At 47.1% G+C, this 27007-nt stretch overlaps 7 protein-coding genes across 7 annotated transcripts; 6 read left to right on the plus strand and 1 right to left on the minus strand.

Annotated features, from left to right (window-relative positions):
* Positions 1-1869: 1869 nt before the first annotated feature.
* Positions 1870-3230, plus strand: LOC105703592. The gene is made up of 3 exons (XM_012432086.1): positions 1870-2126; positions 2637-2809; positions 2914-3230. The coding sequence occupies exons 1-3, from the start codon at positions 1870-1872 to the stop codon at positions 3228-3230; spliced, it is 747 nt and encodes a 248-aa protein (XP_012287509.1).
* Positions 3231-4143: 913 nt separating this feature from the next.
* Positions 4144-7938, plus strand: LOC105703593. The gene is made up of 5 exons (XM_012432088.1): positions 4144-4624; positions 5291-5732; positions 7106-7479; positions 7554-7616; positions 7706-7938. Exons 1-5 carry the CDS (start codon positions 4144-4146, stop codon positions 7936-7938), a joined length of 1593 nt encoding a protein of 530 aa, XP_012287511.1.
* Positions 7939-8743: 805 nt separating this feature from the next.
* LOC105703594 lies at positions 8744-9337 on the minus strand. Its single transcript, XM_012432089.1, has 3 exons — positions 9241-9337; positions 8966-9142; positions 8744-8892 (listed from the first exon to the last, which is right to left on the minus strand). Exons 1-3 carry the CDS (start codon positions 9335-9337, stop codon positions 8744-8746), a joined length of 423 nt encoding a protein of 140 aa, XP_012287512.1.
* Positions 9338-13119: 3782 nt separating this feature from the next.
* On the plus strand, positions 13120-13908 carry LOC105703595. Its single transcript, XM_012432090.1, has one exon. It carries the CDS (start codon positions 13120-13122, stop codon positions 13906-13908), a length of 789 nt encoding a protein of 262 aa, XP_012287513.1.
* A 3891-nt stretch (positions 13909-17799) lies between these two features.
* On the plus strand, positions 17800-18537 carry LOC105703596. The gene is made up of 2 exons (XM_012432091.1): positions 17800-17992; positions 18209-18537. The coding sequence occupies exons 1-2, from the start codon at positions 17800-17802 to the stop codon at positions 18535-18537; spliced, it is 522 nt and encodes a 173-aa protein (XP_012287514.1).
* A 2925-nt stretch (positions 18538-21462) lies between these two features.
* Positions 21463-22997, plus strand: LOC105703597. Its single transcript, XM_012432092.1, has 3 exons — positions 21463-21682; positions 21877-22059; positions 22603-22997. The coding sequence occupies exons 1-3, from the start codon at positions 21463-21465 to the stop codon at positions 22995-22997; spliced, it is 798 nt and encodes a 265-aa protein (XP_012287515.1).
* Positions 22998-24735: 1738 nt separating this feature from the next.
* Positions 24736-26552, plus strand: LOC105703598. Its single transcript, XM_012432093.1, has 2 exons — positions 24736-25117; positions 26221-26552. Exons 1-2 carry the CDS (start codon positions 24736-24738, stop codon positions 26550-26552), a joined length of 714 nt encoding a protein of 237 aa, XP_012287516.1.
* Positions 26553-27007: the final 455 nt, after the last annotated feature.

Raw genomic sequence — 27007 nt, forward strand, 5'->3', positions numbered from 1 at the left:
TTTTCGCATCCCCTTAAATCTAGGATTTTTACCCAGACCCTTATTCGCTGACGAACTAAGTATCTCAGATGTCACGTTCAATATGTTTAATAACCTAATTGAAGAATCAAGATGGAGGATGCGTCTTCAGGGTCGTTCGCAGCCTTTCCTTTCCGGAATCGCCGCGTTCTTGAATGGAGCCAAATTCTCTCGTAGCCGGGCTGGCGCGTAAATCAGATGCGGAAACCTGTTCCTAGGAGTCATTTGAGGTTAGGGACAGGAAGCTCCTTTCCTCTTCGGAATCGCACGTGGCTCCATGGGGGATGAAGAGGACGCTCGGCGTCGCCGGTGGCGTCCTCGCTGGAGAAAGTCGGCGGCCCCACCCGAGCGTCCCGATTGAATGGCGGAATGGCGGAGTTCTCTTCGGGTTTGGAGTTTCTTTTTCTAGGCGACGAGCCGCTTCGGGGTCACCGCAAGGCGCGGCCATCGCGCTCTTGGCGCGATCCCAACTCGACTCGCGACAAGCACATTCCAGAAAAACCGTTAAACCGCTCCTCCAATGCCGCCGAACTGTCCAGCTTGGGCGGAATTCGTTAATTTTATGAATATCGGAAACGATAGCGTCTGCTCCAATACCATGAAAAGTTTCCCTCGATTTTCATCCAAAATAGAATTCGGCCCGAAGACCCAAGATGGCGATGGACTACCTCCACAAAATTGGAGGAATTCAAGTAAACTGCCAGGATCGCGTAATTTCATCAAGAGTTTCAATGGACTGGCAGAGGTTACAAGAGAATTATTTCCGTATGTCATTGTCGCTCTTCATTGAGATGGATGCAGATTCGTTGTTGCATAATGTCGGGAGGGTGACTCGTCGCTTGTCGCGCATCGAAGTTACCGGCCATTGTCCCGTCTCGAGTCGGGAATTTTATTGAGCAATGTTGACGGTCGAATCGACACCTGAGTAAAAAACACACGTGACGATAGGATACCCGGGTAGAAACAATTAATCTTGAGTAATAATCGCCTGAAGTGGACGCGCAGCAGACTCCGCATTACATAACTCGAGGAAGATTAATCGTCGCCTGGAACCGCGCGCGCATCGCCCTGCCGCCATTGAGGTCACCGCCCGATGCACCGCCTTCCATATTAATTTCCTACCGTAAACGTACCGAGGGAAAATCGACACAAAAATTATGAGCCACGTAGAAACGTCTACCTAACCTGAGGAAAAATCGCCAAGGACGTAACTCCGATAATTCATTGAAAATAAAAATGGCGAACCCGAGGGAGGAAGTTAATCCCTTTCACGAAAGCTCATCGCTGTCGCAGCTCGCCGCGCATTGAAGTCTCCGCGCGCATCGCTAAGATTAATTTCTACGAAACGCGTGCCCGGGTAATTTCCGCGGAATAAAAATCTCGGAACCGAGGAAAATGAATTCCTTTGACGAAAGTTCCTCGCCGTTGCAGCGTGCCGCATCGCGCGTTAAAATCTCCGCACGCGTCTGCATGGCTAATACTTCATCCCGAAGGATTTCCAGGATGTTTAGCCGAGCTTCCGACGCTTTCACGTTGCCGGCACCTAAAGGCTTCTGTACACAAGGCGCTGTGTCCACAAAACGGACGTGCTTAAGAAGACGAGTGGTCCCCTCGAAGAACCAATACCCGGAGGTGGGGGTCGGGGATCCAAGGGGGGCCCATCAAAATTTCAAAAACGTACGCGGGCCCCTTTCGCGTCGAGGATAAAAGGCAGCCCCGAGATTCTTCCGGGCAGTGCCGATACGATCGTCGTTGCCGTTGGAGGGAAAAAAATTCGCCGAGGATAGCGCGACAGTGACCCTGAAGAGAAGCCGAAGACCCCTTTTCGCTTCCACTTCGACCAATCTCGACATGTTGAAATTCGTGGCGGTGTTGATAGCCTTCGTGGCGGTGGCCAGAAGTGCCCCTGCTCTTCAGGGTCCTGAGAGCACTTCCTTGTTCGAGGACGCTCTTCAAGTTTACTCTTCTTGCTCCGAAGAAGAGGACCTCACGGTGTGCCTGAAAGTCAGAGCTCTTCGTTTCTTCGACAGAGCTGCGAGGTCTGCAGACATCGGGCTTGCCGATGGCGTTAGGATCATCATGACCGATGATGCTAAGGCCAAAGACGGGTAAGTCGGTGATCAGAGGATCTTCAGGGTCCCTGAATATCGAAAGTGCATCGATGCACCAGTGCACCAGTGCCGACAGTGCCGACAGTGCTCGACGTGACAAGGTGTCTTCAGGGTTGTGACGCCTCATGCCGAAAAGTTCTCTCCATTTTGACATCCACTGCACTTTTCGATTTTTCCTTCCTTAAGTGAGAAAACGACACAATTAAAATCAGAAAGTGATACCCCGAGAAAAAACTTTCATTGAACCTGAGAAATATGTCTTTGACCAGTACAAGAGATATACTTCATAAATTCAGAGAATAATTATTTGACTAAACTAAACTCGATTCTTCGGAAATATGAACATTTATTTCAGTTTATTCTTTGATCTAATAAAATATTTCTTTGGTTCAATAATTTTTTTTCACAGTGTAAAAGTTGGCCTTATCAGTGATAATCATTCCCAATCGACGCGGTCAGCTTTAAAGCTCATTAGGGTCTAACTTCTTCCATCGATGCCTGTTTCAGTCGAGCAAATGGCGGCAGATCGTTAAACGAGATAGAAGCTACCTTACCAAAGGAACCGGAAGCTAGGGAAGCTGCGGTAGATGAAGCTCTTCTGGACCGTGCCGGTAGATTCTTATCAACGCACACCGTAGAGCTCAGCGTCCCTGAAGAGGTGTCACGAGGCTTCGAAGAGGGTTAGTCCAGCAATAAAACACCTTTCCCATTAAAAAAAAATCTAGGTTTACATATTGATGTCAATTAGCGTTAACCTGGAATTGACATGGACGTTCGCTTTCAGCTCGAAAGAAGAAGAAGATCGTGAAGTCCTTGTTGCCGATCTTGTTGTTGCTGAAGCTGAAGGCAGCAGCGTTGATTCCCATCGCCCTGGGAGCATTGGCCTTGATCGCCTTCAAGGCTCTCATCGTCGGCAAGATCGCATTGATCATCAGCTTGATCATCGGCCTGCAGAAGCTGCTTGGATCCAAGCACCAGAGTTACGAGGTGGTGGCCCATCCTGTTCACGGATACGGCCATGAAGAGCACCACGAGCACTCAGGGTGGGCCAGGTCTTCAGGGTCGGACCTCGCGTACAGCGCCTACAAGCCCGTGAATTAAAATTTCAAAACGCGTCTAAGTCTTCAATCTTCGCGGAGGACTCGAGGAATCGGGCAGCCAACATGGCGGGCCATCGGGAAGTCAAGAGCGCCGAAGAGCGAACTTCCTCTTCGTCCCGGAAATCCCTGACTCGCCATTTCTCGTTGGGTCCTTCGATTCGACTCGATCAAGGGCAGTCCAAGGAACCATCCTGAGGAATGTCACGATCGAGGAAGAGCACCAAACGTTACCAAAATCGCTGTAGTCGGGACCAGGAAGCGTCGCTGGGACCAAAATGCCGGACGGGATGATCGATGGACCCTGAAGAGTCGTCGAATTTTCATGGACCCAATGATCCCGAAGAGCCATTACTGTCCCAGCGAGAGGGGCCTAATTTATGCCGATCTTACGATCGGAACCGCCATGTAACTTATGTTATTTATTAATAAAACATTCTCCATTAACCTGCGTCCCTTCACCTTCATCTTGAAAATGCCGTCCAGGTTCTCCAGAATTTTTAATCAAATTCGTTTTTCCTGTTCGGATTTTTTTTCTTACCTTTGACTAGGGTCTTACTTCATTACCGATGAGTCCGAATTTCCGTCCGGGCGAAAACGAAGATGGAGAAGTCCGATACGGTTCTAGCTAACCGGAAGTTCGGACTCTTCTCTTGTGCATCCGGTGTATCGCACTTATCAGCCGGTGGGCCATTGTACTAACAGGAGGAATATACTTTCGCTCTTTCATGGAGCCCCGAAGTGAAACCGATTGTTTCCTCTCGTGTGAGAACCCTCAGGTTATAAATATGGGTGGCGGTACCGAATCGACAGTGTTCTCCAGTGTTCTCCGGTGTTCTCCAGTATTCCCAAGTATTCTCCACTATTTTCCAGTATTCTCTAGAAATTTTTCAACGTCATCATCCCCCATTTCCGAGATGAGATTTGGTCCCCGTCTTCTCTACCTCTTTCCTCTCTTCAGCATCGGAGTATCAGTGATCCTGGACCAAAGGTCAGGGTCAGACTTCGCTGAAGAAGATCCCAGAACCTTTAGTGAAGCTTTTGGCACCTGCTTGTCGAAAAAGTCCTATGGGACCATCGAGTGTGCAAATCGAGGAGCTCTCAGTGTCCTGCAGACGATGAACGAGAAGGCTGAGCTGGATTTCGGGGAGATTAGGTTGTCCAGGTCTTCAGGGCAGGCCAGGGATCTTCTAGACTTCGATTATGATCCCAAGGACTTTGGAAATGTCGTCAAAGCCGCCGCAAGGTTAATGGAAGGACGGAGCTTGAAGTGGGACCTTGATGGGATTTATCCAGGCTTGAAGATGCAAGTTGGACCAACGCTTGACAGAAATGGAGTGCTGGAATTTGTCGTCAATGACAGGGGTCCTGCTTTTGCTGATCGTGGAGCTGGAAACGGTGAGAAAAAATTATTTTCGCACGTACGATAATTTTATTTCATTTTATTTAATTTTGGAATATTATTCAAAATTATCAGAGTCTGAATTTAGCGTGCCTCTATTTATAGAGATGTATGATAATTCGCGTTTCGCTTCGAGAAAGTCTTTGTAAGACCAGTAGTCTATCTTTAAGGGTTACTTTAGACTCCAACCGTAAAAGAGATGGTTCCCGTCCAGGCTAAGCGCGACTCTCGCGAAGAGTTTCAGCTCTTTGCTGGCAGGTGGCGATGCAGCCGGCGACCTTGAAATCTTCAGACCCTGAAAGTCCTTTCAAATGGTAGCGAGCTCTTGTGCAGATCCTTCTAGATATTTGTAGATTTTTCCGTATAAATAGGTGGCAAAATGAAGGATTCGCAAACAAAACGTATGATTTTAATCTCCTCAAAGTCCACTGCGCGCAAAATGGTGGCGGCACAGCCATAAAACTTAGACAACGCATTCGCGACTCCACTTCTGGATGGAAGTCGGCAATTAAAGCAAGTATCTCGGGAGATATCTAGAAACGCGAGGCGCTTCCCAAGATGGAGGCAAGTAGAGCAAAAAAGAGGGTCCGAGGAACGAAAGGCGGACTCCAGATTTGAGCGGATTTTCGCAAGGAGCATCAGATAAATCCGCCATTTTCTAGGTCGTTTGCTGACGAGGAACCTGATCCTGCCACTTCTTCTGGGCGTGAAATTCAGCCTGGCGTCCTTGGTGCCCTTGATTTTCGGCCTGCTCCTGGTGGTCTCCAAGAAAGCGTTGATCCTGGCGAAGGTCGCCATTTTGTTGAGCGGTTTCCTCGGCTGGAGCTCGTTTTTCACGGGCTCGCAAGATCAGCACCAGCCGCAGACTTTCCCAGGACATCCTGGGTATCCAGGATTCGGATTCGGGTCCAATATTCCCGAGACTTCGTATGCAGATCATGGATTTAATTATCGACCCTTCAGGGAGGTTCAACCTTCCGACTTCGCGCCGTACGATCAGCACGTGATAAGGGACGTCGTCAACGTTTATGGCGCGGATCACGAGGATTCCAGAAATGCAGAAAGAGGGAAGAACTTCGCATGGCAGAGTGCCGATCCCTCCGAGTAGGATTTCGAGTGATTTTCTGCCTTCCATTCAAGAATAACTCCCATTCATGGCGACGAGAACTGCCGTTCGCTGTTCTCGAGACTGGTTCCGTGGGAGCAGGAAAGAAAAAAGTACGAAATGGCCGCCTCCACTCTTCGGTTCATCCTCACTATCGGTTTCAAGAGATCCTCCCTCCTGGAGATCCTTCCACGACGTCTCGTGGATTTCATTTCAATAATTTGGAAACATGTATCGAAGTTATAATTTTTTTATTACTCTACAAACGTGTGACAAAAATACATCCTTTACTCTACGATTCATACGTTGCCTTTTATCTTATCGATACCCACCGCAAATGTGTCCGGATGAATACATTTAATTTATAAAAAGGAGGTGAGAAATCTTGGGAGCAGATTTGATGATTTCGCGGGAAACGGTGGCACGCTTCGTGGATTTGCGCCCCAGTTTCGTGGCCGCGTTTAACGAGCACACATTCTGGCTAATTGCACGACGGATGCAATTAAGCCGAGTTACCTTTTCAGTTTGACAGTTCTTATCAAATGCACCGTTGATCGGTATACCCCTAAAAAGATATGGAATTAATTTTAATCAGGAAATTTCGTGTAAGAGACGCGTTGTTCCGGTGTGACGCGTTTAGAAAACCTATTTGGCGTTACACGCGTAACATCTCTTACGCTCTTCGTTGGACAAGCAAGGTACACCCGACTCGGTCATTTGCATATGTAATGGCCTTTCCAGGAAGGTTCCACTTCTTACCTCTGTTTAGCTTCCCTTTAAGGGGCGGCGCGTGCAAATTGAAACGGCGCCCAGTAACCTCAAAATGAGTAATGGCGCCGGATAATAATGGAAAATCGGAACTGGCAAAAGATGTTGTAAAATTGAAGTGGCCTTTTAACAGGACGAGTTAACTTTTTCCTCATCTTCGAGGTCCGGTCATCGGCGGCAACGGTTCCGGGAAAGAAGAGCCTCCGTGCAATTTCGCCGAGCATTTTAGGTGGAAGAACTCGCCGGAGGTTCTTGCAGCTGACCGAGGCCCCTGACCCGTCGAATCGGACTTCAAGGCGTGCTTCAAGGCTCGTTTCCCAAACGGGTCAGAAGGCTACTTCCTCTGCAGGCTGCGACATTGTTTTGGTTGAAGTGCCTCCCAGCGAGGCGCTAAACAGCGCGTGCATCGTGGAGTATCCGTATAACCATCGCTGGGAATGGAAGGAGAGCTCTTCGGGAACGAAGCACCCCGAATGTATATAAGAGCGAAGCCAGCGGGAGGAACTGTTAGTTAGAAGGATTCGCCAGTCCCGGCTAGATTAGAGGTTAGGATAGCTGGAGGTCGGAGCGGGGAGGAGCAAACTCGTTGAAATCTCCACCGAAGAAGAGCCTCCAAGATGTTGGGCGACTTCGGGAAGCTGCTGGTCCTGGGTCAGCTGGTCTGTCTTTTGGGACCAGCTCTCGGTCGCATGGACTACATCAAGATTTTCGAGAGGTGCACCGAGGAAAAGAACACGTTCGATTGTCTGAAACAGCGGGCCGTGGATGTGCTGGATTCTGCCATCAAGGACGACTCCGTGTACGTGATAAACGACTTCGTGGCCATCGGTCGAGACCCTAATTCGCTGCTGAAGCCCCTTGCCGAGGATCCCGACAACGCCACCGGAAGAAGCATCGACGAGGAGCTGGACCGGAAGTTCCACGAGTACCTGGCCTCCAGGAGCATCCGCTTGACGATCCCTGGAGATACCTTCGAAGGTAATAGCCCTTTACGATATGTACCCCAGTGGTTTCGTTTCGTCACGCTAAACGTCCTTTTTTTACCCGAACAGGCCGCAAGAAGAAGGACAAGGGCATGGGCGGCGCGCTGATGATGGGCGGCCTCGCGCTGGCGGGTAAGTCTCCCACCTCGCGATTTCACGACCGGATTTCTCGAAAACCACTCGATATTTTGCATCGGTCTCACGTTTTCTTTAATCCTCAGGCATGATGGCGCAGCTTGCCTTTGGCAAAATCGCGCTTCTGGCCGGCACGGCGCTGGTGACGGCGAAAATAGCGTTGGTGATCAGCGCCATTATCGGACTGAAGAAGCTTGTGCACGGTGGTGGAGGTGGTCACGAGGTTATCTACGCCACTGCATCGGAGCATCATGGCGGAGGTTATGGAGGAGGAGGAGGAGGCTGGCAGAGGTCATTAGACGCCGTTCCGACGACCTGAGCTGATTATTTTCAAGATTATTTATTGAGAACAACCGTCGATCGCGTCGCACCATGCTTTGTACCTGTGTAATAAAAGTAGCACGTCGCACGTGTCGTTTGTTGTATGTCAGTTTGTTGTACTTTTTCGCCCTCGAGAGGTGACTGCCGTTAGTGACCATTTTGTTTTTTATGGGTTATGAGTTTTTACCGGGAATTACCATTTTACCATTCGTCTCGCAAGATCATGGAGCTTCGTCCTTCGCTCTGCACGTCCTACATCATTCTTGGCCTCTTTACCGACATCGCAGCCGCCATTATTGCGTGACGACCCAGTCGCGGAATTATGAAGCACCGTAAATCTCTGGATACGTGCGAGTTGCAAACTAGCCTTTCACGATGGAAATTCACGACGCCATTGTTTTTTATGGTGCCGCGAATACGGTATCACCCTTAACGGAATCATTACTTCAAGACGAGGAATTGAAATTTGACGTTATGGAATATAAATCGCCACACTTATTAAAACAGTACTTTATTTCCTCATGACATTCATTTATCAAGAATATTAAACGCCTTATTTTCTTAATTATCAGTGATTAACCTGATATCTCGTAAATAATATTATATCAGTCATTCGTAAAATTAAGATATACATAGGCTTATTAATATAAAATATGAGGCGGGTTATCTGATTCATGGTCAATAACGTAGGTTTCTATGGGTGTGTAGCTTATATTGGCTTAATGAGAACTTATAATGGCGTCAGGATTAATTTCGATGGTATCGATAGAATAAATTAAGATGCTGATAATAATTGTCTAGTTCTATCTTCTGGTTCGTCGACGTCTTCTGCGATGTCCGCTTTCTTCAAACCCATGGTCATGGTGGTCGTAATCCACACTGGAGCTGTGCGTTTGGATGAAGCTGTGATGAGGATGCTTAATGATCTCGTACGATGTCTTTTCCTCGTGAGCTGGAAATATTGACATAAAGTCACGTACAAAAATTGTTAAAAATGTCAGGTGCTTTTTAAAATGAATTTTTACCCAGAGCTTTCTTCAGGACGATCGCGGTGGCGATCGCAAGGGCGACTTTGGCGACGACGAGAGCTTTTCCAGCAATGGCGGCGAGAACGTGTAAACCGAAATACATGAGAGTGGCTTTAGACGCCGCAGCCATTAAAAATATCAGTTTCCCTCCTCCTCCCTTGTCCTTCTTCCGCCCTGAAAAATCAGCCATTAATTTCAACGTACGAATATCGCCCACATCCTTGAAAAATATTATTTCCAAAGTTCGTAAGGAATAGTTCGGTTGCGAGTACCTTCTTCAAGAAGTTCTTCGTCGGCCGCCATTTTGGTATCCCAGTCGCCCTTCCAATTTCTTTCGTTCTCCACGTTTTCCACATTTTTGCCCAACATTTCCAAACCAGGGACTCTGAATTTCGATCGGTTCTTCGCTAATCGATCGCAAAGGGATGGATCGATTCGACTTTTTATGCAATTCACTTCGAAATCGTTTAATCCCACCCCTGTCCTCGCGTAGACCGCGGAGAGAGTTCCGGAAAGCAAAGAAAACACGAAAAGTCGTCCCTGCATGTTTCGCGAGGCCTGGCTAACTGGCGGCTTCGCCATTTTTATCACGCTTTTATAAGCCACCATTTGCAATTAAAGCATCGCACCCGACTACACAAATTATGGCACATACAGAGCGTGAATGCGCATATGTGTGCGTTGGGGGATTAATTATTGCCGCGGCTTGATTCCGCCGTTGTCGATTTTAAGACGCCAGACGCGCCGCCATCTTGGATTTATTTCTTCGCGCCATGTTCCTATGTATATGGCCGAATTAGAATGCTTTACACTGCAGTTATGGCCACGTTCCGCCTTGTAATCCCTGTAATTTAGTTCCTGATTTATGCTGCCTTTTGTAATTCCTTTTTCTGTTCATGACGCAACGCCGGCGATCCGAATTATTAGCGCCGACACATCACTGAACTGGAGACGCAATTTTAAATGCGTCCCATGCTTTGAAATGATTTTAATGAATGGTAGAAAATTCGTTATTCTAAAAATGTGTGGTTAATAAAATTATATGATGAATACTAGGCTTTTGTTGTCTAATTAATTTGTGGTTGAGTGCCGGTGAAAATGCGGCGTTCCTGGATATTCGCGAGGCATGTTTCTTCGCGGTCTCGGAGGAATCTCCAACCTCCCACGACCCTTTACGCGACGAGGCCGGAAAGTAGAAAACCGGGTCTAAAAAGCGTAATCTTTCCTTCGACAGACATCTGTACGTGTTTTGTGTGCCACTGGGCCGCGTTCATCCTCCATACGGCGCAATAACGAACCGCGTCTGCGCAGCTCTAAGCGGGACCAAAATGGCCGCCTAACCTCACTTTCGATCTACTCTGTAATTTCATTGCAATGATTTAAAAATATTTCATAATTATGGCGATGTCATAACCAAAAAGAGCACGCCGATGGGTATCACCCTTCTTACGATGAAGTGTAATTCCCCGGGTGAATGGGACTTTCTGTGTGTACGACTTTGACGCTTGTTAAGTAATTACTACTTAATGGCCATGGGATACGGAAGAAAAGGAGGCCTTCGCCATCAGGCACGAAGACTATCTTGAAAGCACGCGCATCGGTAATGAATTTCACGATCACCAAATCATACACAGAAAAAAAAAATTTCATTGAACCAAAGATACATTTCCTTACATCAAAGATTAATTATTTCACTCAATATTTCTTTGGCTGAATGAATTTTTTCCTGAGTGTAGTTACCGAGTAACGAGAAGATTTAAGAGTATATGAACACTTTGTAGAAAATTTCAATCGCTTTTAGAATTATTCTGGCGTGATCCAAGATGGCCGCCGTGGTAGCGCGTGGCTACTGGGTTCCTGGAGGCACCTAGAGGGAAGATTTAATCGCGAATTCCAATGCAGTTCCGCCTGTAATTATGAATAACTACGTAGCTCGCTAATGGGCAGGTGAATCTTCGTTTTCCGAGTCGGCGATCCCACGGTCCGAGTCCGCTCGAACTCGCACGAGTTCTCCATAACTCTGCTCGCCTCGATCGGGACACGCGATAAATCTACGCGGGTGCTGGTCTCGTTCAGGATTGGTACCCCTGTGACCTGGTGACCCGGCCGCGGGAATCGGCAACAGCATCGAGCGTGGCGCTGCCGTCCTTCGCATGGCCGTCCCCTGTAACACCATTTCTACTATCAGGCCTATTAAACCGCAAATCCCACCTCAAAACGAGAAAACGTTACACTGTTAGTTAAATTCACTTATCCAGAACCTATAGTCAAACAATTGGATCTGAACAACCGCCTGTAGCGATTTTAGATCCAAGTGAAATTGCGAGGTGGGACCGTCGAGGGGCGGCACAAAGCACGTGGGCGATCCCTCCGACGGCATTTCCACTTAAATGCCGCCTTAATACGAGAAAACCTGGCGATTTTTACTTCAATCTCTTGCTTAGAGTTTACAACCCAGTTAATTGACACATTGGACTGTCTAGGGGTGGCAGAATCCCGCGCTCGATCGAGGTTAGCGTATTTCTAATGCAACCACGCTAATGTTGCCGTTGCTACTTAACGATCGTGTCCGTTCGCGGCCTTTACGGTATATACACATATAAACGTATAACGCCGACAAGGTCCGTGCCACATAAATCGGGCTTAAAGCGAGTTCCTCAGATTTCGCTACTCTCGTGCAATTCGCGACCGGCTTTCGATCGACGATGAATCTACAATGGTGGCGCATCCTCGAGGCCTCGGTACGAAATTGTCCCAATTCCGTACCTGAATAAACCTTACCTCCATCCTGAGAAAAAAGAAAATAGTTGACCGACATAGATTCTTGCCCGAAACATTTGGAATTATTTTACGATGATTTAAATGTTGGATTTACAGGACGTGGAGGTTATGTCAGAAATTGGAGCTGCTACGTCGAGTTTGCAGTTAACTCCAGAGTGCTGCAGATGACTCTCTTATTTGCACGAGGCAAATAAACTGCTTTCGCGAATGCTAACAAGCGCTAATTTCCGGAAAGTGTTTCGATTTCAGGGAAGGTAGTTTGTGTCGCTCTCTTTGGACTGTTTAACTACTTCCTCCCTGGCGTTCGATTTCAATTTAGTTCGACCGAACGAAGCTGAGTGCACGTTTTATTACCCCTGTGTTTTAATTTATCTTCTCCTATTTAAATCACTTAAAAATCAGGAATCATCCCGCTCCATCCGCAAATTATTTCAAAAGATAGCGGCACCTCTAATTAAGGTGTTAATTAAACTTTTCTACAAACTGGATGTACCGAATCGTTTGAGGTTTAACCATCTTAGGACGAAGGCCTTAAAAAAATGCCGAGGAAATTTTGATGCCCTGATTCATCACTCTCGACCTGCGAATGGTAGCAGAAGGTGGCGTCGCCTCTCATTAAGCGCAAAACCTGGAAAGAGGACCGCGACAAGATCATCGGCACCCAATCTAAATCATCCCAGGAAGTTAAAGTCACCAAGAGCTCATCTTCTTCTCTCATTCCAGTTATCCTCCGTCCTGATTAATCACTCTCGACCTGCAAATGGTCGCAGAAGGTGGCGTCGCCTCTCATTAAGCGCAAAATCTGGCGGAATGAGTGCCGCGACAAGATCATTCGGCGCTGACCCCAACCCATAACCCAGCGCCGGTAGGCACTCCTCTACGGGGTCTTAGCCCACATCCGGCGCGTTCTCCCGGGATTCTTTATCCAGCGTGAAATAAAGGCTTCGTGGCCGTGCCGATCTCACCGAGTGGGTCTGTGTGTCAGTGGGGTCACAAGGTCGGTCGCCAGTAGCACGAGCGCACGCGGAGCTCATCCCATCGCAGCTGTCCTACAGTCTCGCTGTCAGCAGACCTCTTTACCGAGCACCACCATCACCACCTCCTCTATGTACACGTCCACGACCGACGTGGGAGCATAGTTGTTCACCCTGTTTATCCAACCACTGGCACTGAAAGCCGTCGGTATATATCCAGAGGAGTCCAGGACCTGACGCCAGTCTAGCGTGGAAATCCAGGGTTCCCGGTGCGCTCCGGGTCTCTTCGTGTCGGGTAAGGGTCACCTGGAAGCTGCGATCGGACATCACGTCCCAAACGCAAAGATACGGTTCCCCACAAAGTTCCAAGTTTGTACCTGGAAGATGCTGCCAAGGATGAAGTGCGTGGTCCTCCTGGTCCTGGGGATGCTGGGGGTCCAGCACTGCAACGCTGATGACGGGGTGACTCTCTTCGACCGTGGGTACCGCACGCTCTTCAGGGTGTACGAAGAGTGCCAGCTGCGCAACTCGGCGGTGTCGCCGTGTCTGAAGAAAAAGGCTATCGCGTTCTTTGAGAGGCTGGGCAGGATCGAGGTGCTGCCCATCTCGGAGAACATGGAGCTGGTCAGGGTGGAGGCGCCTGGGGATGCTGGGGTCCCCAAAATGGCAGATTTGGAGGTCTTGGGCAGGACCGGGGGCGCCTCCAGGGACGATCTTCTCAACGAGGTCCTCTTCGACAGGGTCGCGTCCCTCCTGAATGGCTTCAACGTTCAGATCAGCTTGCCCAAGATGACTTCTGGGGAGCTGAAGCGCAGCGTTGAGGAGGGCCGGGGCAAGATGAAGAAGATGATGGGCATGATGATGATGGGGATCGCCATGAAGATGGCCGCGATGATCCCCATCGCTATTGGCGTGCTGTTCTTGCTGGCTGGGAAGGCGCTTATCATCAGCAAGATCGCTCTGGTGCTGTCGCTCATCATCGGCCTGAAGAAGCTGCTCAGCCAGAAGCAGAGTGGCCATGATTCCCATCATGGCTGGCAGCAGAGTAGTGGAGGATGGGACAGGAGCTTCAAGAAGTCCCTGGACTCTTCTCTTCCTGGGATGGCCACCCAGGATAATCAGGAGTACGCCCAAAACCTCGCGTACAGCGCAAGAAGCGCCGAACTGAGACAACAGCAACAATAGCTCCTAACCTAGTGATAACACTGGCTGATAACATGGTCCTACTCACGGGTAGTGATGAGCAAAATCGGTCTTGCGCTTGCAAATAGTGCAGTGCATCTCTTCCCAGGTCCTGATTATATTTACATAATCTGAAAGAAGACCTGACCAGGCAGGACCAAGACCAACGCCGATTTTGGTCATCGCTATTCTTGGATTTTGGAAACTACCAAATTTCCTTGATGAAGGCAATCGCTTACCGATAGCATTTTCATTTTATTTTCCAGTTTACTTTATTACAATGGTGGTCAAAATTAAATGAAAATTGATATCACTGAGCGATCGTCCTCATTGTTGGAGTTTCAAGACCTTTCTTTACGACCGTCTCTTCTAGACGTTGTCGAGGATGACATCCTGACCGTTTATCTCTTGATTTTTTGTTCTGAAATATTCACTGGGTCACTTTCACGGCAACAGTAACGTCGTAATAATGCATTACTGTTGCAACTCTTCTGCGTGCAACTAAGTAGAGGTTAGGCTAGAAATTCTCAGCAACAGCTGCGAAGCAGCAGGCTTACCATATGCTCCTTGCGATCGATGAAGTTGCGAAATTGTTTCTAGTACCGTGTCAATGGATTGAAGAGAGAAGGAAATTTTTCTCTTCGGCGAAAAAAAAAATTGCAGTCAGACGAGACGAGACTGAATGCATATTAACCTGTTTTTAATGACGTCAGGTGTTGGTCCTCGATGACGCCTCCGGGGACTACGTCAGGTCGACTAAAGCGACGTCTTGTACTTACAATTAATTTATTTACTAACAACTAGCGAATAACGTTTCAATAGTATCACCGTTCGTCAAACAGCGGGACCAGATAAACGTTTACCTGTAATTTAACAATTGAATAAGACCAGCGTTCCCAAAAACTCGAGACGAGTCGAACAAGAAATTTCAATTCCATCCGCAATCTTCCTTCACAGCACGTTGTCTTGAATAAACAAATATTTATATCACGTTTACAAACTAATTTGTTGTCCATTCACCTCGAACGAGTCTTTTGATGCACCGAAATGAAGAAAATAAAAAGTATTTAGTTTAAACCTCCGATTTATCGAAAATCGGGAGTCGAGGAACCACTTCTTTGAGGCCACCGTGTTCTCCAGAGAATCCAAAATGGCGGCTCGAGTCAGTGAACCTTCAGTCCGAGAACGGCGGCGAAAAGGGCAAAGAAAAATCCTGCAAGCGTGGTCGTCGAAATTAGGAGGATGAATCCAAAAATCAGAGTCGGGATCAGAGCGACGAATTTCAGCTTGTAGGCCATCAACAACGGCATGGCCATCTTGTGCATCCGGTCCCTCTTCCACCTCGACAGTCCTGCATTCACAGGGTTAATTACCGGATTTAATTTAATTAGATAACTATGACCAGGTAAACCAGACATTTCTTAAAAAGCGGCTTGAAAAAAGAAATCACTTTACCTCTCGACCAGGGGTAGTTCCCCGACCCCTTGTCACAGGATGGTCCAGTCAGCATCCTCGAGGTCTCTCGAACCTGAAGAGCGTTGATTTTTCCTTTTTTCGAGTCGGAATTTTTCAGGATCCAATTCCCCTCGAAAGTCCTGTCGCGACTCAGGAGTCTTTTATGGAAATCGGGTGTCCTGGCGATGAAATGTCCAGTTCCCGAAAAACCAGGAACCACATCAGGACGCCTTGCAGCAGGCAGCTCCACCATGCACCAGAGGAATAGAAAAGATACGACTAGATTCACTCTCGGCCTCATCTTTCCCCTGAAGAGGACTCCTCCTTTCGACTCCTCGAGGCGTTCACCAGGGACAGCGTCGAGCAAGATCTACGCCGACCTCCGACAGGACGAAGACCCAGGTAGGACTCATCTTCTGGTTGTCCAGGTAGTCTCTTTTCGATATCCGTGAAATCGGCCTCCGAAGACCTGGTCCAGGTCCTTTTGATGTCCTGGGGATCTTTCGGGGCCCTGATGAAGACCCCGGTACCCGAAGAAGCGCGATGTGGATGGCTGCCGGTTTCTAACTGATCCGGTTCTTGGACTACCATACGCGACCGATCCTAGCAGGAATATCCCCTGCGGTACCAGGACACGCTTCAGTTGCCGGGAAGATCGACAGTCCGTGAAAAATTGGTTCTATGGGGTATGTGCGTGTCGTGCGAGTACCGTCATGATGTACAGTGCTCGCCAAGAGTACTTAGATCGGGACTGAACACGAAGAGGTCCCTGAAGATGTGGTCGACGTGGTACCGGGTTCCACGCTTCGAGGACATTTGGGCCGATGGTCCTTATTTCGATGAATGGCGGGTTTTCTCCTGGACTCTTCGTTCTTGGCATTATTTTTTATCAGGAAACAAGGACGAGGATACGCTCGAATTGTGCTCGACTGACCGGGAAAGTGCGATGTGTGGGATGCTTCACTTGAGTTTCGACTTCTTCTGGCATCGATTCGAATATACCCTAGAAGCGCAACATGTTTCTGCTATATTTTCTATATATTTAACGAATATCCTACATTTTGTAGACTGTGCAATGAAGTATGATACGAAGTTCCAGAGCAATTGCGGTCGATTAGCTGGCTCTTTCGCGTGTTAAGTCCGACAACCCAGGTGACCAACAATTGAATTCAGGCGCTGCAGTGTTGGTGCCCTTAAAAGTTGCAGCCAATTTCGCTGCTTCCTCTTCTGCAGGACGATTAGTGCCGACAGTAGGAAGAAGTGAAGATAAGTTTAACCCAGAAATGGTTGACTCGTTCCTTCTTCGTTACGGTTTTCGCCGCCGATACCGTATCGTGTTTCGGCGTTCCTCTGTTCACCGCTAGAATAATGGCCATCCTTTTTGATGATAGATGCCAAGTAATGACAACTCTGCAAAAATGGCCTCGATGAGCTCCTCGATACGCAGAGACAAAAAACTGGATCATGGAGCGATACATCATGATCGACCGCACGTATTGTTAATAAAAAACAATTAAACAAGATATGGCGAAAGAGCGAACGAACCATTGGACTTCCCGTTGAAAATGACATGCTGTCTGTTCGATAATCTTCCTCACGCTATCCAGGTTTCCCATGGTAACTGGTTGCGAAGATTGAGAAAAATTGCTGTCAGGATCACGCGACAGAGAAGCGGGTAAATATTAAAATAATTAATATTTCGTGGGGTTGATAAAATGTTTGAATTCGGTCGGGGATTTATGGGGGGTCCATTTTCAAAGACGGTCATTTTAGAGACTAGGAGGATTTCTGCTCCTCGATGTGCCGATATGCGTCGCCATCGGAGAAACCGAACCAACCATGAAGTCAACAATTTAGTCGACCGAGCTAACAATGAGTTTGCGCCTGGCTGGACTTTAATTTCCCGAAATTTCTGCCGGGACGCCAAGATGGCGTCTTCCAATGGGAGGGAAGATGTACCGGAAGAACGGGGATGATGGCTCGTCATGCCCCGGTACCAAAACCGCTAGAACTCCTTCTTCAAGGTCTATATAAACTAATCATCGAGAAGGAACAATGCCAGTTTACATCCGGTCTGCAGATGGACGGCTTCGCCACGTGGGACCTTGAAGAGGAAGAGTACCGAGACTTTTATCAGAAAAAATAGATTCGAAGGTAAAGTTTCCCTCTCCATGATAAATTGCAATTTTTCAAGACCTTAAATTTCAGTGCAATAGGAAAATTGATTAAAAAATGTAACATTTTCCTCGCTGTCATAAACACTAATTTTTTAATACCTTCAGCCATTGCCATGGGTGAGCTATGATTTACTGATCAACTTCCGGAAGCTGGACAGGTCCTGTTGATCCTTGAAAAGAGGGACGTTCGAATTCAAAGGCACTGACAAAGGACCTTCCGTTTCAAGAAGAAAGGATCCAGGGAACATCCATCTTCTCGAAGATGATCCTGATTTACGTGACGTGTCTCGGCATCTTGGCGCCAGTTATCGCGGCCTCTGATAAGAACTCGAACTCGAAGGCCAACGTCCACTTCGAAGACAAAGGATTCAAGGACTCGAGTCAATTTAGGGATGTGGTCCTCGCAGGTTTGGATTATCTCAGGTCTTCCGTGGAAACCTCCATCCCCGTGGAAGGTGAGTTCTAAAAAATTGTTCCTTCAATTTTGGCAATTTTTTCTTACATCTCCCAGCCTGACATTTCATTTCAAAGATGCAAGTCGAGATGGCGATCAGCACCCAAATGAAATGTCACGCGGAGAAATAATCAGTGTACAGAATTTTTTTTTTTTACGTCTCCATCTTTGATCACCTGGCTCGAGGATGGATAATTAAATGTGTGGTACTCTTCAGGTCGGAAAAAGAAGAAGGGCAAGTACAACAAGTACGTACTACCGCTGATAGTCGGTTTCCTGCTGATCAAGTCCATCTTGTTGCCGATCGCTCTGAAAGCCTTGGCAGTCTTGAGCGGCAAAGCTGTCGTCTTGAGTCTGATGAGTCTGATCCTGGCAGCAATCGTAGGTCTGAAAAAAGTTGCTCAAAGCTCCTCTTCCGGTTCTAATTACGATGTCGTAAATGTGCCCATTGGCAAGTACCGAAGACAGGACTCCTTTGGCTCCAAGGATGAACTCGGAGACGACAGGCCTTACAATTTTTACAGAGACCGGCGTAGACGGAAATAAATAATAAAAAAACTGGATAAACTATGCACGACCTGAGAAATTATTTAACCCACTTCCTCTTGTTCTATCATACGTATGAAGAAAAATATTGAATATTCTCTAGCGGATAAGTTTCCGTTTGAACGCAAAATCAGAATTTTTACTTGATTAAATTATTGATCGGTGGTTTTAAAAAATCACAAAATCTCGATGAATAATGCATTCACCACGTCGGTTCAAAAAAAGGAATTGGAATTAGCTTTTCAATGGACTTGGGTCCGGTTTGTAATGTGCGTTTCATTGACTCGTTGCTTACGTAAGAACCAACTCTGGGATGACGCGGAAACTTTCTCCCATGTGAAGATGGAGAGAATAAAAAGGAATCTCTTTATCCGGGTTTATCGGGTAACTATAAATTTAACCCCGAAGGGAAAATATAATAAATATGGGTACTGTCAATTGTCTCACTCGTGGGAAAAAGGCGAGGGACGTAGAGGGGAAAACTCGTCTCGAGAGTCGAAGAGGGAGAGATAAACCCGAGATAGGAAGAACCTGAAGACCATGAAAAGGTCGTCGACCCTACCTTCGAGGTATTAAGGTCAGGACTCGAAATACCTCGGGAAAAGGTCCCTGAAGACTGCATTATCTTGTTAATAATTTAAAAAGTGGACAGCGAAAATTCCTGGGAGATTTAATAATAATTTATGGAAGACATTGAATGTACCCATCTCCGTCAACTCGACGTTTATAAAAGTATTGTCTAAAAATACGTGACAGTCTTCAGGAAAACCTTTCGAGGTACACTTTTCCAGGAATTTATTGCACTTTTTCCCAGGAATGTAATGCTTTCCTTTACAGGAATTCTCTTAACTCGAGAAATAAATTCGAAGTGATTTCGTTCTCTTTATCTAACTTGTACTTCTCTTCCGAGAGTTTCTCCTCTTTACTCACGGATTTCTCCCTCGACAAACAAACGCGACATTTTCGGGACACTTTCCACGTCGTCTGGTTAAAGGCGCACGTCGCCATAATACCACGGATGTTCCTCTTCCGTAAGACGGTCGCCGGATTTTTCGACTTCCGGCAGAGAAAAAAGAAGAAAGGAAAACGTCTCTTTGGAAATCGTACCGTTACTGTCATCCCTGGTAAATATTTAAAACACATCCGACCGTGGAATACAATGGGACCGAAGAAGTTGCACCTTGAAATGGCTGCTCGAAAATCGGTCGCGTGCTTTAAATCGCGACTGACCCCGATGACGAATCGCCATTTTGCATCCGGGAAACCAATGCAGATGACATGCCAATGACGCTCGAGTCATCCGGAAGTGGGACACAAAAAAGGGAAAATCTGTCAGAGGTGTCCAAAATTATTGACAAATTTTCTCTTCGGCGACAAATCAGAAACATTTTTTAATATTCTTCCTAATGGGTTCATCAATTAAAACGTTTCCCTGATTTTAAAGCGAGGGATCAAAAAGTGCCCGAGGGAATTCCTCATGAACGTTATCGAATTTCACTTTTTAAAGTAACATTTTTAGGTAGCAAAAAATCAGTAGGAATTTACAAGAGACTCGTTTAAAAAGTCTGTAAATAAAGGCAGAGTGGAATTTATGGTAATATGAGTACGTCACATCTTTTTGATATTTTTTATAACGAGAAAAAGGACGTGGGGAAAAATCCGAGGAAACACGTGGACGTTCGTCCCGCGTGGAAACGCAGCCACGTGGTTACGTAAAGAAACCTGTTCACCGATGTAATGCGGAGGTTAATGCGTTACCGGTTGCGTTCTCTGGGTCAAGGCAAACGGCCCGATGCACTCCACTCCCTGCAGCCGAAATTTACTCCAAATAGACACGAAGAATTCCATCTGGAAGCATTCCACATCTCAACCCCTCCGACCTAAAAAGATGACCCGCGACTTGCAGGACTCGCGCATGAAAAATCAAATCCACGCGACATAACCTCAATATTATCCCAAAGTGGCCTAAAATTCGGGAAAAAAAAAATTCCGCGGAATTTGGAGCAAGGGGCGGACATTTCGAGCGGGTTATTAGCTGGGGGGTTAACAGATAACTCCTTCGTCATAGTTTCATCTCGACGGCCAGAAATCACTTCGACGACCGCAACAGGTGCGGTCGGAGATGGCCGCGAGCTAAAATGCACTTTTCCACCTGAGAATACGTGAAACTGCAGCCGTCGTGCGGGACTGCCACACAATTCATACACCAGCTCGACGTGACGTTCCCCGTCGAGCAGGATGCAGAAATCTGTCTTCAGGGTCGAAAAGATCTTCGGAGGCAGACAGAGAATGTGGAATATGGAAACGATGGAATCCATGCTTCTAATTACTCCAAAATGAGGGAGAAAGTAAAGCTAGCGAATGCGAGCAGGAACGACTTCCGACTTCGCTGGTTGAACGACGTAAAGAACCCTGCAACAGGGAGTTTGCGTTCCGCGCCAAATAAAATGCTGAAAAAAATTTGTTTATATAAATTTTAGAATCTACGCGCATAAATAGTTATCCCTCCTCTGATATCGAATCGTTTTACCTGTCTTCATGGGACTCGTGGTCATTGGCACCAACTCCCGAAGAATGCTCCTGGAGCCCTGGATGACCCAAATCGAGTCTCGTCTGGTCCCTGGCGTGTCCTCTGCGTCCACGTGTCCAGGAGGGGGCGTCGCTCTAGGCTCGTGGTTTGTTTAAAAAATTACCGAGGAAAGTTCCCCGGGGAGGTGCCGTCCTCTGGCATCTCCGACACATCCGGAGGTGTGGCGAGTGTCGGGGCTGGAGGGGGTTGCGAGTCTCCTATAAAGATTGAAGCAAAGCAGGGTCAACTCGCACTTACCTCCGAAAATTTAACCCGCGCTTAGTCCACTTCCTAGTCTTCGTCCTCGAGGATCCCATCTCGACTTCTTCGTGGTCCAGCCCAGTGAAACTTTCGAGATGTTCCGACTCGCCGTTTTCGGGATGCTGCTCGCGTCCGCGCTTGCCGTCCCTGCTCCCGAAGGATCTTCCATGGAACCTGGGAAATTGGACTGCCTGGAACAGGAGAATTCGATATTCAGCTGCATCGCCGTGAAAACTGCAGTCGTCCTGGACAGGGCGTCCAGGTCGAAGGACATCCAGATCCTCGATGGCGTCACTTTCGTCAGGGAAGCACCTCGTGAGTCTCCGCATTTTTCCGTGCCTGGAAATATTTCCTTCGAATTTTTTTCTCTACTTTAAAAATTGTGCGACCTGAAATTTTCAAGGATTCACCTTCTGGCATTAAATAAACGGTGCAAATTGGTGGTAGCCGCATTAAATTCTGCTGGACGAATCCAATGACTTAAAAAATTTATAATTTATACTTTTCAGTGGAGCGCAACGGGAAGTCCCTGAAGACGGAAACGGAAGTGATGAACGAGCTGCCTCGGGATGCTTCCGATAGGACCTTGAAATTGGCTTCCATGATCTACGAATCTGCCCTGGCGTTCTTGAAGAGCCACAGTCTTAAACTGAACGTCCCCGAAGGTTCCATTTCCAGAGCCCTTGTCGAGGGTGAGTCCGACGCCTGATTTTTTCTGATATCTAAATATTAAAGCGCGGATATGAAATTAAAAAATATTATATCGCTTGGAATATCTTTAGAAATGATTTGCCAGGGAAATTGCAGGACATTTTTTTATTTATAAAATCGCAGCGCGACATTTTTCAAGTTTTCAAGTGAAATTAACCAATTGCGTAACTTTGTTCTCCAAGTCCACGCGTTAGCACATCTCGAGTTGCCTTTCACCTTTCACCCGAGTTGAATCACGCCCAGATTAAGCAGGATCTGCAGCAGGATTTCGCTTTCTCCGCGAGGAGGTTCCTCGGGATTAGCATAGTCACTCTAGCGAGGCAAAAAGTGAAATTAACAGTACCGCTGATATATTTAATTCCCCCGAAAATGTGAGCAGAGGGGTAAATGTATTTTTCAATTAAAAATCTAAGCGAGCATAATATGCTTTCGAAAATTTCAACCCGTAGAATGATACCAGTGAATTATATACGAAGTTATAAATTTTAGGAAGCGAATGAAAAATACCCTTTGCAAAATTCCAGGACGCGGAAAGATCAAGAAGATGATCCTGCCCCTGGTCGCAGCAGCCGGCGTGAAGATATTCGCCCTGGTGCCGATCGTCCTGGGAGGACTGGCTCTTCTGACCCTGAAGGCCCTCTTCGTGGGCAAGATCGCCCTCCTCATCGCCGGGATCCTGGCCTTCCAGAAGCTCTTCGGAAGTGGTGCAGCCGCATCCGGGGGTGCCATTTTCGGGAAACCCGCTCAACCCGTTGGTTCCTGGATCGAGTCTCCTGCTGGTCAAGGATGGGCAGCCAACTCTGCGTCTCCCCAGTCTTCGGGATACTACAGGAGAAGCTTCGACGATGCCGACATCAAGGCCCACGCACAATCCCTGGCCTACAATGCGCAGATTCCCCCAGGAAGCGAGGCAAATTGACGCGGCTCTTCGGCCTCGAAGAGCCGAGGTCCAGAACAATTGACGAACGGAAGCGGACCTTGAGGAGGACCTCTTCCGGCAAAACGACTGCTAGAATAGGCCTTATTTATACCTTTGTACTTATTTATAATCTATAATATGTAATAAATTATTTGCTCACGATTTCGTGATCGTCTCCAATTGTCACGGGAAAACGCTGGAGAAAGTCAGTACGGGAAATGTACTTGGCGCGGAACTCGGTCGAATTTTTTGACGCGCCTAAAAAAAAACATTTATGTACATTTCGAGATCAGAAACTTTTCCTAGCGATTTCGGGAATTAATTTCGAGCATATCGCAAAGACATCGACTGGATCCGAGTTATTGTCATGACGCAAGATCCACTTCCGGTAGAAACTTCCTTTCGATGGATTCCCGGTTTTCTCCGTGATTTCATCCTCGCGTAACCGGCGATCCGTTTTCTGGAAATAAAACCTGCAAACATCCAGATCGGCGTCATTTTATGACGGCAAAACAGCCGGTTGTAAAGTTCCCTCCCCAGCCGGTGTTTCTATACTGAAGAGATACAGTCGACTAAACTAGACGGATTAATTAATGTAGAAGGATTAAAAGTATTTTAGGTGGATTGTTTTTAACAATTTCACCAGACGGGAGACTTTGATGGCCACGAAGACGACCGCAATAATAATGGCGACCGAAATGGGACCTCATAAACGATTCCACCTGAACGTGTGCCTACTTACGTATGCCCATGTATGCGCCCATGTACGTACATACGTGCGTACTCGAAATATATGCAGATATTCAGGCGCGAAGGTACGTGCGTACACAATCGCGGTTTACGTACACGCGTTTTCCGTCTTTGTTGCACTCTCGTCACCCTCGATACTCGAGAGATTCGGGCCACAAGAGTTTTGCATTCCATACCGTGTCGCGACATACGCGGAAAACTAATTCCCGGACGGAACGCAACAAAGTGGCGAGAAAAGTTTGAGGAAAAATTCACGGAAAAGCGATATTAATTATGATACCTTGATACTTATTCGATGAAAAAAATTCTTATTGATTTTCACCATAATTCCTTACTTGGACGGTTAGATTTTCCGATTATTTAAGACGTTTCACGTGATTTTCCACGCCAGCCAGATACGTCTAGGAAAATAAAGATGGCGGATGCATCGACGAGATCCACGACTCGTCGTCGTTAAATCCATGACGAACGGTTAGAAACCGCGAAAGTAGTCCGTCGCAGATATCGGTTTGACAAGTTAAATTTACTCGAGGTCGTCAACGGCGTCCCAGGTCCTCTTCTTCCGATCCTGCGAAAGCTGCGGAAGAAAATTCCCCATTATGCCTCTGTCACGTAAAGAAACTCGTAAATCTCAAATCTGATGTATTTCCGGGAGAAATTTTTCTTGCACTGTTAATATATCTCGTTACGATGTACGCCGTGAAGAATAATAATTTTAGGGAGGTGCAAACGAGAAATTAGAGTACGTTTCGCAGGATCCAAAATGGCGGCGCCCACGTGGTGCATCGCGACCTGCACCGAAGTCGGGGAACGGCGGAAATCAAAATTCATGGCGTCGCCCATGGCACGTTGTCCGTGCCAAATGGTTCATCCGGACCCCCACCATTGACATGTCAAGACCGATATAAAAGAAAAAATTCCGCCGCGGGCAAAAGCAGTCAAAAACCGTCACTCTTGGGCAAGTTTGTTGCCTGGATCCAGGAGAGCCATGACTTGGACCGTGTTCACCTTCGCCCTGGCCATAACCTTGGTCAAGGCAGGTTCAGTGACCCCCCTGACCCCGCAAGAAGATGCTCTGGCAAGGTTCGAAAGTCAACTGGCGAGATCGCTGGAGGAGGTCAATGCCAAAGACTCCATCGGCATTTTCGGCGACATGGTCACTTTGGAGAAGGTTCCTGTCAAGAGTGACGGGGAAATTGCTGATCCTGAAAAGGATCCTTTGATCAGAAAGGTCGAGGACTTCTTCAGGAGTCGCAGGATTCGAGTCAGTCTTCCCGATGATGGGTCCTCTGCCGATCTCTTAGGCAGGGCCCTCGGAGAAAAGGACTTCGAGGTCGAACTCGGAGGACTCGCGAGAGGCGCTTCTGAAGGTGAGAGAATATCGAGAAAAATTCAATTAACCATGTTTAAAAAAAAATCCAACCGAATTTAAAAAATTAACATACCCACGTTTACGGATAAACATTCGCAGAAAAAATTTATAGAAAGAAGTCTAATTTTTCGGAGTACTTTTGCTCTTACAGGCATCTTACTTTTAGTGTCAAAAGACGTTCTTTAATCATTTATATGCTTAAGCATAAATAAAAATTGTTGAAAGTACAAGAAGGGGGAATTAGTGGAGAAAAAAATGTTGGATCCGACTTCTGAAACGCATCTCAAATTTCGAGACGCATCCATCAGCCTCCTGGCCGTGCTCTTCAGCGTCTGGACCTCGAACGTGAAGAGCACGTCCGGTAGATCATCTTATAACGATATTCCCTTCTAATTTCTCAACCAATGACAGCAAAGTGTGTCACGAATGTGACCGGCCATTGGCCAGAAAGTGTGTCTCGTTTTATGGGGCCTCCCCATTACCCTCGTTTTCCCCTGGAGCCGCCACTCCTCCCAGATCCACCATAAAGCGATTTCTAAATTCCCCGGCGATGAAACTGTAACGAAATTAATTGCCCCGTCTCATACTTTATCGACAATGCTTAAACAAAAATTCGGAAACGATGGTTAAGGGTAGGACGACATGCCCTAGAAATGAATTTCGGATGGGGTCTTTGGGTTGCTCATGGAAAATCGCTGGAAGGGGACCATAGGAATCGGACCATGGTCGATGGACGTCTACGGGGGTAAGTGGTGGATTCCAAAGGTTCCGGGTTTCTAGGACACCAGGCTGGGGGAAAGGACCTTGAAGAGAGTGCCTTCGCTCGAAGAAAGTAGGCTTTCCAAGAGCGGCTTAAAACACACGTAGACGGTTGTTAAGAAAAATCATTCACCACGACATATCGCTGTTAAACATATTCACAAAATGCATGCACTTCCGCCGAACGTTTTTCCCAAATTTCAAGATGAATCCACGATTTTGTACCCTCAGAAAAAATCAGGGTATAAAAAAAATGACAAATGTGATTTTTGAAGGGTCAATAAATATAGGTAAATAAATGTGATCTTTTTTATGCATTTCTGGACTTTCGTTCGGTTTCAGCTCGCACCAAGCTGAAGAGAATTATTCTGCCGGTGCTGTTGGCCCTGAAGTTGAAGGCATTGATCGTTTTGCCTATAGTGATCACCCTGATTGGTCTTATCGGTATCAAAGGACTCGGAGCAGGGCTTACGGCTCTTCTTCTCTCAGGAGCAGTGGCCCTAAAAGCTCTCCTTACACCTCCACCTTCATACCCAGCGAGAGTCAGTTATGGAATCGTAAAACCACATGATATCCATCACGACCATTGGCACAGATCCCAAGAAGAAGTGAATCAGCCCTACAGAGGCTGGCCCGAGTATCCTGATCAATATCCTTACCAGGATATCCCTTAAAAATCCTACCCGTCACCGCGCTATATTTATTTATTTATGAGGTAGAACTATTAAGTTTAATAAAGTTGTTCTGTTTTTTAAACCGTCGTTTTATTTCATTAGATAAGCAGTAAAAACCATACCATATAACGAAGTCGCTGATTTTTAGATTATGTAAGTCCATTAGGTATTTAGGGTTTTAGTATAGTAAGAGTAAAACCAGAGGTATAGTTAGAAAGTCTCCCTCTGGCCCTTGGGAATTCATGAAAAAGCGGATCGTCGACCCAGTTGGCTGGATTTCCGCTCGAAGACTTCCCAAGAAGCCGGCTGGCTCGATTGGAGAGGTGGAACTGGTGGAGGGAACTAGATGGGAGGCGGAGGTTGCAGGAAAGTGGGGAGGAGGAATGAAGGTCAGTAGGTCGCGCCGTTCGCGTTCTTCGACGGTCAAGGTAGGGGGAGTGCAACGACTCCTGATT

The sequence above is a fragment of the Orussus abietinus genome, unplaced genomic scaffold, assembly GCF_000612105.2.
Source record: "Orussus abietinus isolate OABI.00-Male unplaced genomic scaffold, Oabi_2.0 scaffold26, whole genome shotgun sequence".
Taxonomy (NCBI): domain Eukaryota; kingdom Metazoa; phylum Arthropoda; class Insecta; order Hymenoptera; family Orussidae; genus Orussus; species Orussus abietinus.